We start from the raw sequence: 13934 nt of genomic DNA on the forward strand, positions 1-13934 counted from the left end.
TATTTGATACTCACTTAATTATATTAGTAGAAGTAATAATAAATTAATTAATAATTTCTCTTTCTTAAAGAGACGCCAAATTCCATTGGGAAAAGCTTCTCTGTCAATCTCCACACACGACAAAACAACTTGGGCCATTCCCTACTTTGTTCACTTTATAAGTCCTATTGCAAATACACATTTTTGTAAGCCCCTTTTTGCAAATTACTTACCTTTTTTAGAGCTATATAATCCCTCAACATTTCTCCTTCACTACTCATTGAAAAACATACGCCTTTTCCCTTTTACCTTTTCCATCTATTTTCTAATATAATTTTTAAGGCTACTTTCTTTCTTTCTTACTCTTGAGGTCATAAGAAAGAAAAAAAAATATATACATAAAGTTTCATGCAAAAATGGCTATTGATTGCATGAGAAACATACCTCTTGCTACCACAAAAACCTACCAAAACACAAAAGATGATTCACAACTTGTATTCGATTCCTCAATTCTTAGCCACCAACATAACATACCACAACAATTTATATGGCCAGATGATGAGAAGCCAAGCATCATTGACCCGGAAGAGTTGCCAGTTCCCCTCATCGACCTCCAGGGTTTCCTTTCAGGGGATTCCCAGGCAACCCTGGAGGCCTCAAAGCTAGTGGGTGAGGCTTGCCTCAAGCACGGGTTTTTCCTAGTTGTGAATCACGGTGTTGATTCCAAGCTGGTTAAGGATGCCCATAACTTGATGGATCATTTCTTTGACCAACCCTTGCCTCAGAAAGAGAAGGCTCAAAGGAAGTTTGGAGAGCATTGTGGCTATGCTAGTAGCTTCACCGGTAGATTTTCTTCGAGTCTTCCTTGGAAGGAAACTCTCTCCTTCCAATTCTCTCCTCCTTCTACCAATAATAATGAGTGTTCATCTTATTCCAACAAAGTTGTCCAAGAATACTTCAACAATAAATTGGGTGATGATTTCAATCACTTAGGGTAAGCTACCCTAAACCTTTTTTTTTTTTTTTTTTTGGTTGTTGTTACTATTATTCTTAAAGATTTTTCAATGGTTATTATTGTTAACTCATTTACTTACAACATATATTTCAATCAATAAACAGGAAGGTGTACCAAGACTATTGTGAGGCGATGAGCACGTTATCCCTAGGAATCATGGAGTTGCTAGGACTAAGCATGGGAGTAGGAAGAAAACCATTTAGGGAATTTTATGAAGACAATGAATCAGTGATGCGATTGAATTACTATCCACCATGTCGAAGGCCGGACCTTACACTCGGTACCGGCCCTCATTGTGATCCAACATCGTTAACAATCCTTCATCAAGATCAAGTTGGAGGTCTTCAAGTGTTTGCAGATGGAAAATGGCGTTCGATATCACCCAATTTCAACGCTTTTGTCGTCAACATTGGTGACACTTTCATGGTACGTATATGGAGCGTCCAATAATATGTCACTAATATCTTATCCTAACTCTTCCTTTGTCCTAAAATTGATCACCTTATAAATAGTTGTTTTATACTTTATGAAAGGTCACTCTCATATCTTCAGTGAATTAAAACTTTCTAGGGAGATTTTTTAAAATATATATTTTGTTGGTTGAATTGAAAAAAATTAAATCTTTGTTATGATATTAAAACTTTGTGCCTCTAATCATATCTTTATGATTAAATTAGATTTTTTTTCATAATTTTTTTTTTATTATTTTTAAGTAGCTCCTTTAAAGTTTCAATAAATAAATACAAGGAGATCTCCAAAAAAAAAAAAAGAAAAAACATAAATTAGGTATTTCACTTTTTAACTTCATTAACTTATAAAGGAAAGTACTATTTTTTTAGGACACCTTTTTATAGCAAAATGTGAATGATAATATCTGATATGTTATGAATTTATGATACGTGGGTGCCCTTTTGTTAACTTTTCATAGTGCTATAATATACTAATTAAGTTTTTGCAAATTATAAGGATTATAGATAATAAACACTAAATATATTTTTAAATTGCATGGTATTTATTAAATTACGTGTTACACTATATTATGTTATACTTCTTGTGACTATAATTTAACTGTTTATCCATAACCTTAAAAGACATGTACATGCGTTTTCTAACGTCTGTCTTTGATGCTACTGCAGGCTCAATCGAATGGAATATATAAGAGTTGCCTACATAGAGCAGTGGTGAATAGTGAAAAACCAAGAAAATCACTAGCATTTTTTCTATGCCCAAGCAAGGATAAAGTGGTAAAACCACCAAGAGAACTTGTAGACAATGAGAACAACCAAAGGAAATATCCTGATTTCACATGGCCTATCTTGCTAGAATTTACACAAAAGCATTATAGAGCTGATATGAATACTTTAAAAGTGTTCTCTAAATGGGTTCAACAACAAAGAGCTTAAGTGGTGGAAATCTAAATGTGACCTATGTTGGAAGTTAGCCCTTATTTAGTAAACTCCTTTATTTGGAAAAAAACAAGACATTGGAAATTGAAGGAAAGAGGAGATAGAAATGGTGCATGATCATAGTACAAAGAAAAGTTTCCATGGTAGTTTGGAGATTTAAATTATGAAGCTATGCAAGTTTTATTTCTTTCCTTGCTTTATTATTTAGAAGATAAGTAGTAGTAGTAGTAGTTAGAGTTAGGTTGAGGTATTGAGTGATATAATTTGAGAGTAGAGATAGATAATCAAATTTTGGCTTTCATTTCATGTATAAAATTCGATGAAATAATATCAATCATGTGATTCTGGAGTGATGAATTCAAATCTTTGAATTGTTGATGATTATAAGTGTTTAATCAAAGAAGATTGATAATATCAATAATAATGCATGATACCGTAATGATTCCAAATTTAACTACTACATACAAGATTACTCTCCTTGTACGATGCATGATGACAAACATTTTGATACAAACTTCGTCCATATGGAATGAACGTAACTCTATCTTTTTAAACTCTGATTAACCATCTTCATTTTTAAGCTATGTGGGAATGTCAAAAGTGAAATAATATAAAATAAAGTATCCACTAAGTGTTTGATAAGTCCTTTCACCCCTTCCCTTAGCTTCTCTTATATATAAAGAGCAATTTGACATGTCCGTAACGAGTATTCCATTTCGATGTTGCCCCAATAGATGCGGCTTTCCAATACTGAATAGGTAAAAGACTCCCACTAAATATTAAGGCCAAGTTTGGGTTGGCTGAATTCGAATAGCACTAACGTATGTCCAATTTTCATGTGCTCACCAATATCAAATATGACACTCTGAAAATATTAGCATCTAATTAATATATACTATATACTATATGTTCTCCTATTTTTATGCATAAATAATATCTTTTTAAAGCCCTCCTACCTAAAGCCACTACCCTACCAATGCAAGATCATGAGTTGGATAAACTCATCTAATTAAGATCAAGCTCACCAACTCACATGACTTTACAAAGATACAATCAAGCCTAAATGTACTTTTCATCCAAATATATATGTGTACTATTGTGAAGATGAGTATAGATCTAAAACTTAGTTAAAGATACTCGTATCTTATAAATTTTTATCAGTTACACCACCGTTAAAAAAAATATACCCCATGAAGAAGTTATGCAACACAAGACTGATCACGAGTCAACTCTGTCAAATATATATATATATATATATATATATATATATATATATATATATATATATATATATATATATATATATATATATATATATATATATATATATATATATATATCCACACACACATATATATATACATACATATATACACATATAATTAGCAAGTTAAGCTACTTTTTAATCCTTATAATAGATAGGAATCATTGCGAATAAGACAAAGATGCAAGAAAAGGGACTAAAAGGTTGAAAATATTCTTATATATATATAATTTTTTGGAGGTTTTACGACCCACAAATTGTTAGGTAAAACTAAATTAAAATCTTTAAATAATAGGTTTTTTCAATAACTTTAAGTAAAAATAAACTATTTTATTAATATAAATTTAATAAATGCCAACTTATAAAAATATATGTGCATAATTAACATTATCAACAGTGGGAGTGGTAACTAACACCTTAAAGGTTAGTATACAAAAAATTTAGGTATTACACACACATACTCATATATAGTGAATTGTAATTGGGTGAATAAAAATGATGTAATGGTGGCAGAATCTACGTCATATTGTTTGGCATTTAACCAATGAAAATTGATTATTTAGTTGGATTTACATGGGCAGGAGGTAAAAGACACTTTAGTATATACTTCCAAGTAAATGGACCCCACAAAATTAATTGAATGATTCAAAAGAGAAGCTAAAATCCATTAGAAATTAATAATAGACTCAATTAAATTAGCTGCAAAAAAATGTTGGTCATTTGGATTTATTGAGGTTTGTAATATTTTTATATCTGAAGATTTGGAAGGTTGTGACAATATAGTATGTCAAGGAATACTTGCAACATTTGTCGTGGTGCTTGTCTTTAAACACTGCAACATTCTTCTGTTGATGTTAATTTATGAATATGCAGTACATTTTGAAAATCAAGCATAGAGTTAAAATTCTTCTAGTCCCCACGAATTGAAAGAACACTATTCCCCCCACTATTATGTAACAGTACCATTAATGATTAATTACCATTCTAGCTATTGTACAAACGAATATAAATTACCCCACCTTTACTTTCCCATGGGTAGGTTTTTTAAATTTCGCAAACATTTACAGGTGATACTCGTATTCGAACGAGACATAGTACACTTTAACTTACCTATGTCGAATGTAATTTATATGTTGTGGAGTATCTAGTATGCAGGTGAATGTTGTCATCTCATATGTAGAGAAAAATTAAACCATTATTCTTTTATTGACTCACATATTGTATACTCTAGTTAAGTTTTTAAAATTTTACACGTTACAGACATGTGTAGGTTAATGTATGTACCAATTTTAATCTTGTTTAGCAAGTATATTGGATTGGATACTTTACTTATTATCTTTTCACCCACTAGTTCTTAGATCCGCATGATCCAACCTCATATAAACCAACTCTAGAAAGAGTACTAATTTTATCCCGGATTATGGGAGATAATTAAGGAGCGAGTCCTAAGTTTGACCCTTTCTTTAATTTTTCAGTACATGTCTACTAGTGGAGGAAGAACATGTGTCATTCAAAAGAACCTAATATGAAATTCTAGAGAGAGACTAATGATCGATAGTTAGTATATATTAATCCTCCCTTTTCAATTTTCCTTAGACAAAGTATACACTAGATGAATTTAAAGGTTTTATTGTCACTTTTTATTACTTTCTATACAACTAGTTATATCTTGTGAATGGTGTACAACTATTACCTAAGCAAATTTCTTCAATGTGGAAAGTGTCTTTGATGAAGATGAGAGAAGACCTACACATACCTTAAACAAAAGAAAAAAATAAAGTTCCATGTGATAAATGTAGGCTATAGTTTGAAAGGTCATTTAGTAACCTATTTTGTAATTTGTATGTTGTTCATTTTCCATGTTTTAATCGACATATATGAGTTACCTAAACATAATGTCAAATTTGGTTTGATTTTATCTTGACAAGAAAAATAGAGTATTTTTAGATGACCTTACATGCTTACACTAATACAGTAGGCAATAGGAATGAATGAAGATCCAATGCACATGAATTAATTTAGTATTATATTCCATACCTTTTTAAATAGTATATCAAATAAAGTTTTTAGTCTTTTTAGTTTTTACACGTGATCCACATTTTTTTCATTCTATGACTTTTTCTTTGATCGGACCTTGACTAAAATCAAATAATATGCAAAAGAAACATAATTTTTTTTTTTTGAAGAGCAACAGAAACATATTTAATATATACCAAAATATAATGAGATTTGATTTGATTTGATTTGATTTTTTTTTTATTTTTTATTTTTGGTTGAAAGAATGGGACTCATTTGAAGCATGGGAGAGATATGGGAAATCCCTCAAATAAGTTGCATGAGGCCAGGTTTACTTTGGTCCCTATAACTTAGAGATAATGCCACTACATATACTTCATCACCTTAACCTCATACGTAGTATACAAGTCAACTAGGTAAAAAGCATAATAATTTAACTATGGATTATAATTGTAAAAAAAAAAAAAAAAGGAAGCTTAAATCATGTTGTTTAATTGTCTCAATACATACGGACAATACGATATAAATTACAACGGGTCGATTCGAAACTGTAACCTATCATTCATGTACGTATTTTAGTATATATAATCAAATTAATGGGTATAGTACCATAAATAATGGAGCCTTAAATATGGAAAGTGCATACAAATGAAGACAACGACACAAATGTAGGAATTGAAGGCTATGAAATAAATAGTAGTAGTAGACTAGTAGCTAGGGTAAGCTAGTGTTACTAAAACTGCCCTTGTTCCAAAAGGCCCGCAATCACGTGGAAACCTTGTGGTTTATTCCCCCTTCTCATCTGGCTTTAACTTGACAACCTTTGAATAATTACAAATTCAAATTGTCGTTACTCTTTTACATCCCACATATAAGGACACTTGCTAAGATTGCACCATGGATTTCACCAGCCTCATTTGACATGTCCTCGTCTTTACATTTTTTGCTGGCCATATTCTCATTGCCACTAGTGAACAACCTAACTTTGTTCTTCTCAAGCTATCATGACCCCCCCCCTTCTCTATAATTTTTTTATTCCTCCTTTCAAGTTAACAAAAGGTATATGCATGTATATATATATCTCTCATTAGACATTTAACATGATCGAGTTGCCCCGATGTCGATCTCTAACTGTGCTAGAATATTCTATCTATATGCAAGGTACTGTTATAAGGTAGTGATAATCCAAATTCGGCCCGCAATAATCTTATCTGATTTCGATATGATATACCAAAGGTATGCAGTTAGAGACTTTTTAATATATAACCGACCTTTAATTAGTACGTCCATCGATACACAACAATTATTTGATGAATAAGTGCTTCACAAAGAGTTAAGAATATAATGATATACATTTTATTACCTAAATTTAAACCTGAACGAAATATGCTACTTCCTTCAATCACTCCATATCTATAAATTAGTTTTTATCAAAAAGATAGGTACTGTTTAAACTTTGCTATATGTATCCATTCGATCACCACCTCTTTACTATTATAATAATTTTGAGCCAATTTTATACGTAGTACTCCGTAATCCGTATTATAAGAGATACAATAAAAGTGTTAGTGGACCATCTCAACCAAAAGCTTAAGCTGATGGTTGATGCCCAGGAATATGTTTTATACTCTATCACGCCCCCTTACACGAGAGCCCGTTTGGGCTAGAAGTGTGGATGCAGCATGGGCCTCCCTCATACCCAGCGCTTAATATTCCACTTGAAAGTGGGGGGTGGATGAGATTCGAACCCGTGACCTTTGTGTCACGCTGGCTCTGATACCATGTTAGTGGACCATCTCAACTAAAAGCTTAAGACAAGCCTATATATACTATGATGTCGATTTATAAAGAAATTACCCATTATACCGTTACCTTTGAGTCTACATACAACGCAAGTACATAACAATCCTCAAGTGATAGATAGATATATTATACGAAGTATATGGAAGTTGGACGTTAGGAGATTAATATGAAAGCAAGCCTCAGCTCAAATTCTCACCAACAAATTCCTTAAAAATCCTATCCAATCCATATAATGTTGCAAGTATTTTTCAATTACCCCACAAAACTTTTAAAACAGAAATATTTTACAACATACAAGTTGGCTCTATAAGATTTCGAAAAAAAACAAAAAGTTGGCTTTATAAGAGTTTCAATTAATGAATTCATTTGTTATTTTATAAAAGAAAAATACAAGTTACCTTACTGTATATTCGTAATCAATTGTCGCAATTAATAAACAAGCACCACGACTTGATTTTGAATGTTTTCCATACATGTAGACAACTAGACATGTTGTGATAGCTTTGATTTCTTCTGTTAATTAATAAGGGACCTAATTTAAATTTAAAAGTATTAATTTATGTTTTAGCAACCTTGTTTAGTACACGTGGAAAGTCTCAAAGCTTTTTGCAATAGCTTTTGCTTCTACCAAATCTTAGTTGCCAAAGACAAACAAAAAAGCTTTTTTTTTTTTTTTCATAATTTTGCTTTATTGTTATCTTTAATTTATTTTTTAAAGAAAAATTCTAGTTTTATTACATACAGTGTGTGCCACATATAAGAATTTGTGAATTATACATACATTATTGCAAAAAATCAATTGTTTCTAAAGAAAAAGATAGTCTAGCTAGCTACCTTCCTTTTTACCTCCAAGTATTGTTTTATGCAAAGGAGAGTTGGAAGTCTAGTAGGATAACCTATCTACTACGGAGTAACATATACTTCTTTATTTGCTTCTCTTACGTTTTGGCATAAGTTATGAGAGAAATTATTGTATCGTTCTGAATAGTAATTTCTTTTACAAGAGTTAGATTTAGAGAGCATTATATTTGAACATGTCGATTAGGTTCCTTCAGCTTTTTAATTATGGAGTACTTTTTCCCTTAACGGCTACATAACACATATTAAGATTATATTGATTGCTCTATATATTCTACAGTTACATATGTATATTAACATGCACTACCCTTGTATTTAAAGTAAAAAAAAAACAAAAAAAAACCATGCACTACCAATTTTGTATTGATCTAAACTCAATGTTAAAACTAATGTCTATTATGCATGTAATTTAGTATACTAAAATAAACCAAAATCCAAAATGCATATCATGTACGTGAATGTGGGCTAAAACTTTAATTTTGGATTATGGGGGTAAGATAGATGATAGAATTGAATAAAGTAGATCATGAAAAACTACTTGCATTGTATTTAGCTAATTAATTAATGCTAATTGTATAGCTAAAGACAATTGCATATATATAAATTACTACTAATTGTATAGCTAAAAACAATTGCATACTTATATGATTGGTTGTGTAGCTCCAAAATTGCGATCTAGAAAGTTAAACAATGCACATTTTTAAAAGCAAAAGGTAAAATGGAAGATTACTATTCAACAATTTGATTTTATCATAAACGACAAAAATCAATAATTTTTTTTGGTGGCTATGGACTACTTTCTACAAAACTGATCATTGAGCTAAAATTAATTAAAAATTGACCAAAGCAATACTTTAATTAGTTGATATTGAGCTATATAATGACAAAAATCATGCATATAATTATTATGATCAAATTTGTTTAGGATCGGATACCTCGTCGTGCTTTGCAATTATTATTAATCAAGAATAACTCCATGCAAATATATTAATTAATTGTATAACCTAAGATCCGGATTCCTAATTATTAAACATTAATAATTATATTTAGTACCTGCCACGGTGGCAGCATGTCAAACACAAACGTATATACATATAACGGTTATTCAAGGTATATAGTAGATCAAATATATTGTTGTTTGTTTCTAAATGTGCATCTGTCGTTTACTTTGTTGGTTAATTAGTGATTGATATTGAAATCTTTAGTCATAGATATCGTTTATTAGAATAACAAGACAAGATCCATTCTTTTTAATCGCTCTCTTTTATGAAATTGAACCATTTTATTTTGTTTTTCTCTCCTCTTTCACGATCTCTCTTTTTCTAGTTTTTGTAGTCGGCCAGTCAAGGTACGATTAAGTGCCACTTGCAACTGTACAAGTAGTTTCAATCAAGTTCAAAATTTAACTAACTTTAGTATTTTAAGGGGATGACAACTGGCAAAATCTTGAATGTGGTGACGTGAGATTGAGTTTAATTTCTAGTATATATTATTGTCATTTGTGACTTTTACACAAAAAGGATGATATATAACTCCAATTATCATTTGTATGCCATTTGTTATATCAGTCGTATTGTGTACTTTATGTTATATGTTCTTCATAGAATCATAGTTCACATTTTTTTTTTGAAGCATTTTTTTTTGAAGCAGAATCATAGTTTACATTAATATGAAATTATAAATATTTCACAATAAGTAAGTGTAATTTTCTCAATACATGCGTTAGTTTTGATTTTTTTTTTTTTTTTATATCCTATCTAGTATGTACTAATTAATTCTGACCACATTTTCATACGGACTACCAATTTATTTGTAAAATTAAATGTCATGGATTGATTTTATAAGATTTAGAAATTTTTATTAATGATTAAAGTTATGAATCAAAAATTAATAACGCCAGATTAATACACGTATTGAAAGATAAAATAATTCCGAGTATATCCATATACCCTATCAAAATTTGGTTGTGTCACTGCTCACAGAGTGTCTATTACAATTGAAAATCGAGATATTTTTCTAACCACGTAGGGTTTGGTCCTTATTAACGTTTAGTATGGCACGTACTATAGAAAAATTCAAGGGTAATAAAAACAGGGGGAAGAAACTTAACCTTGGAATTTTTTTTTTTTTCCTTTTTAAAGCAAAATTCATGTTTTTTGCTCATATTATAAATTCATTTATTTTTTGTTTTTATGTAGTTTTTCGATCAATCCTGATCTACAAAGGACCACATCATGGCGGGCTCAATATTACAGCATAGTCTTATCAAGACTCAACTAATATTTTTGGGATGAAGCTCTTGTTTTATTTTGCATTTTTTTATTTTTATCTTTTGCCTAGAAAAAAGTTGGTTTTTTGAATAATTAATCTGTCGATTGCATGCATCAAAACGACAAATATTATGGGAACTTCATGTCAATTTTGAGTGGAATTCATGTTATAGATAAATCCAAGCTCCATTATTTCTTTTTTTTTTACTTATTTTTATTTTTTGGAAAGCTTCATTATTTCTGGTATTTATTAAACAAGGTTTTTTATTTTATTTTATTTTATTTTTTTATTTTAAAAAAATTTAAATCATAGGTTTGTCATTTTCTCCTTTCTAATTATATGAATTTTAATTAGTTTATTGATTGCCAAGTGTTCCTGATTTTTTTTGATGTTTATTCATTTTATTATAGTTTCTCTTGAAACTCTTTCTAATGGTTTGCTAGTGATAATTTATTTTTTCTATGGCATGCATTGGATTCTTATAACCAAAAAATTCTTTGACTTTTGTCTTTTTGTGGGTGCTACTAATCAAATACTTTTACCCATGTTAATTAGGATTTTCAATGTGGATATCAACTAGTTTAAATAATCTTATCAAGAAACTTATATTATATATATTCTAAAATAATTAGGGGCTTGCTTGACATTATTTTTCGTTTTTTATTTTCTATTTTTTTTTTAACAAAAAACTAAAAACCAAAAACAGAAAACAGGGTGTTTTCACTTTTTTGTTGTCAGTTTTTAAAATTATCATGATTTTAATAAGTTTGACTAATTTTTAATTCATTATATGACATATATCATATGATTTTGGAAAACAAAAATAAAATAAAAAAACAGATTACCACAACAATGCCAAACGAACCCTAAATTTTTATTTTTGTGTTTGACTTATTTAAATAAGGATTATTGTAAAAAAGAACAGGGGCATATGAAATATGAGCCTTGAATTGATACAATATGGATGTAATTCAATCTCAAATTATTATATTAATGTCTAAGTACTTTTTCGAAAGGCCGGCCTAATTAAGCCTTGACATCCAAAAAATTGTCTTATGTGTAGCGGGGAAAGTTTATAGGGTAGATGAGATTTGGCACCTCCACAAACTGTTTTTATAAATGTAACATTAAAATAGTCTATCCTTTAAAACTTCTTAAAATATATTATCACAATGATTAAAACATGTTATACTTTAAAGTTCAATCCTTGCCTTGTATAGTTGTTCTACTTATATATACTTCCTTAGTGTACTGTTGAGTAGTCTACAGTTCGAGCTTAATATATAAGATGTAATTAACAATGATAATAATTAGTTGTAATTTAGGTTCTACTTTCCACAATTTTTTAACTTAAGTTTTAGCAGTACGTATACTAATATATTAAATATAACTAATCAGTTCAACAAAAATAAGTAAAGTTTAGTAAAAATAAAAATAAAAAAATAATGATGGTTAAATTAATGTTCATCAAAGATAAGTTTAGATAAAATAACTTCGTTTTCTGTTGAGCTAAGTTGATCGAGTTAAACAAAATCTCAATCACAATGATTATAGTTTTCAATTTGACAAAGGGAGTTATTTTGCTTTGAGATTAATGTTCTTACTTGGCCCTTTGTAATAATTTTGGTGCAGTGAACTCAACCACATTAGTGGTTAGTACACATCATGTTGTCAACAAAAGTATAATTTTGTATATAATCTTTGAAATTGGTCTTTGTGATAAGATCTTGTGAACAAAAAACATCTCCTATTTGTCTCGTGGTTGCAATGCAATATTGTTACTTGTTTGATTTAATTGACCATTGATTCATGCGGATTTTACGCCAAGAACATTGTGATGTTGTTCTTCGAATAATGTTGTGTGAAATTTGATTGTGATCTAGCTATATAATTGTATGTGTACTTTTATTTTGACTATAGTTTTTGATATTCTTTAAGTGTTGTTTACTCCTATTTATATGAAGACTTAGAAGCATAGCATAATCGTGTTATTGATTGACAACAGTTTTGAACTTCTAATTAATTACGAGTACTAATTTTGAGTTGACTTGGTTGAAGTCGCTATACATTTTCTAATATGAGGGGGAAGTATCAACAATATTTTGCATCTTAGTGTGAAAGTTCTAATTTTGAGAGTTTTTTTTTTAATTTACGTAAATCATGTCTAACTAATTTATGATACACATGCTATAGACCTTAAATCTTTAGCATTAAGCCTATAGTTGGTCAATGTTAGAACTGAACCGAGTATAAAGCATAAAAGTGAAGACATTTTATTGATGAATACATTTTCATTAGAAAATTCATTAGAGAAAAAACATTTTATTAAATGTAGGTGTTTCATTGACCTTAATTGGATACCAGTCAAAAATACTTTCTCTGAAAGGTTGTATGGTTTACAAAATTTATGTATAAGGCATGATTTAAAATTATTTCTTGAAAAAAATGCAAAGGACAGTGGAAGCAATATAAAATAATATAAAATAAAAAATCACTTACTTCGTAGTATTAAATTTTTATACAATGATGTTATTTTTCTTAAACATATCAAGATATTAGATATTTTCCACTAACACTACTTAATATAAATATTAGATATTTTCCACTAACACTACTTAATATAAATATATAATTGTTCCGTAGTAACTTATACTACATATTACTCCCAAAATGTGTTGTATCATGCATTCATGCAATTCCAAGCTCATGTACAATATGGGCTGGCTAGATCCAGCCTATAACTTAGAATCTTACAGTACTATTAATTATTTATGGTTTTGTGTTGTGTCGTGTCATACGAACTACATGAAATAATAGTCTAAAACGCAGCCTCAAGCATAACTAATCCCATATGGCCCATTAACCACCATGCCATACTTTCCTGGTGAGGCTCGTATGTGGGTTGAATTCTGCTAGTGACATTTTAATCATGGACTTATAGTACCTGTAATCAATATTTTCGTGGAAAACTTACAAAGTGCTATTTGTCCTTGATAGATAAGAGCCACCACCCCAATTCTAGTTGTAAGACTTGTAACCTTGGGCCACTAATACTAAAGCCCATATTGATGTCTTTGCAGCCCAAAACACTAAAGGAAAACTTTTGTATACATTCGGTTTTCAGTAATTTACTGTACATCGGGTACACTTTTGTCAGATTTAGTGTCACTTTTGTCAAATTTATTAATGAAGCATACATAGCTCTTATATATGTCAGGGAAACTTTTGTGCGTTTTAGTGTAACTTTTGTGCGTTTTAGTGTAACTTTTGCACATATTATTGTTACTTTATAACGGATGTTCAGTAAATTACTGAACATCCA

At 29.8% G+C, this 13934-nt stretch overlaps 1 protein-coding gene across 1 annotated transcript; it reads left to right on the forward strand.

Moving 5' to 3' along the window:
• The first annotated feature begins 275 nt into the window (after positions 1-275).
• On the forward strand, positions 276-2737 carry LOC145608114 (gibberellin 20 oxidase 1-like). Its single transcript, XM_081663715.1, has 3 exons — positions 276-973; positions 1099-1420; positions 2131-2737. The coding sequence occupies exons 1-3, from the start codon at positions 396-398 to the stop codon at positions 2395-2397; spliced, it is 1167 nt and encodes a 388-aa protein (XP_081519841.1). The 5' UTR covers positions 276-395; the 3' UTR covers positions 2398-2737.
• The last annotated feature ends 11197 nt before the right edge of the window (positions 2738-13934 follow it).

The sequence above is a fragment of the Chenopodium album genome, chromosome 23 (assembly GCF_948465745.1).
Source record: "Chenopodium album chromosome 23, dcCheAlbu1.1, whole genome shotgun sequence".
In the NCBI taxonomy this organism is placed as follows: domain Eukaryota; kingdom Viridiplantae; phylum Streptophyta; class Magnoliopsida; order Caryophyllales; family Amaranthaceae; genus Chenopodium; species Chenopodium album.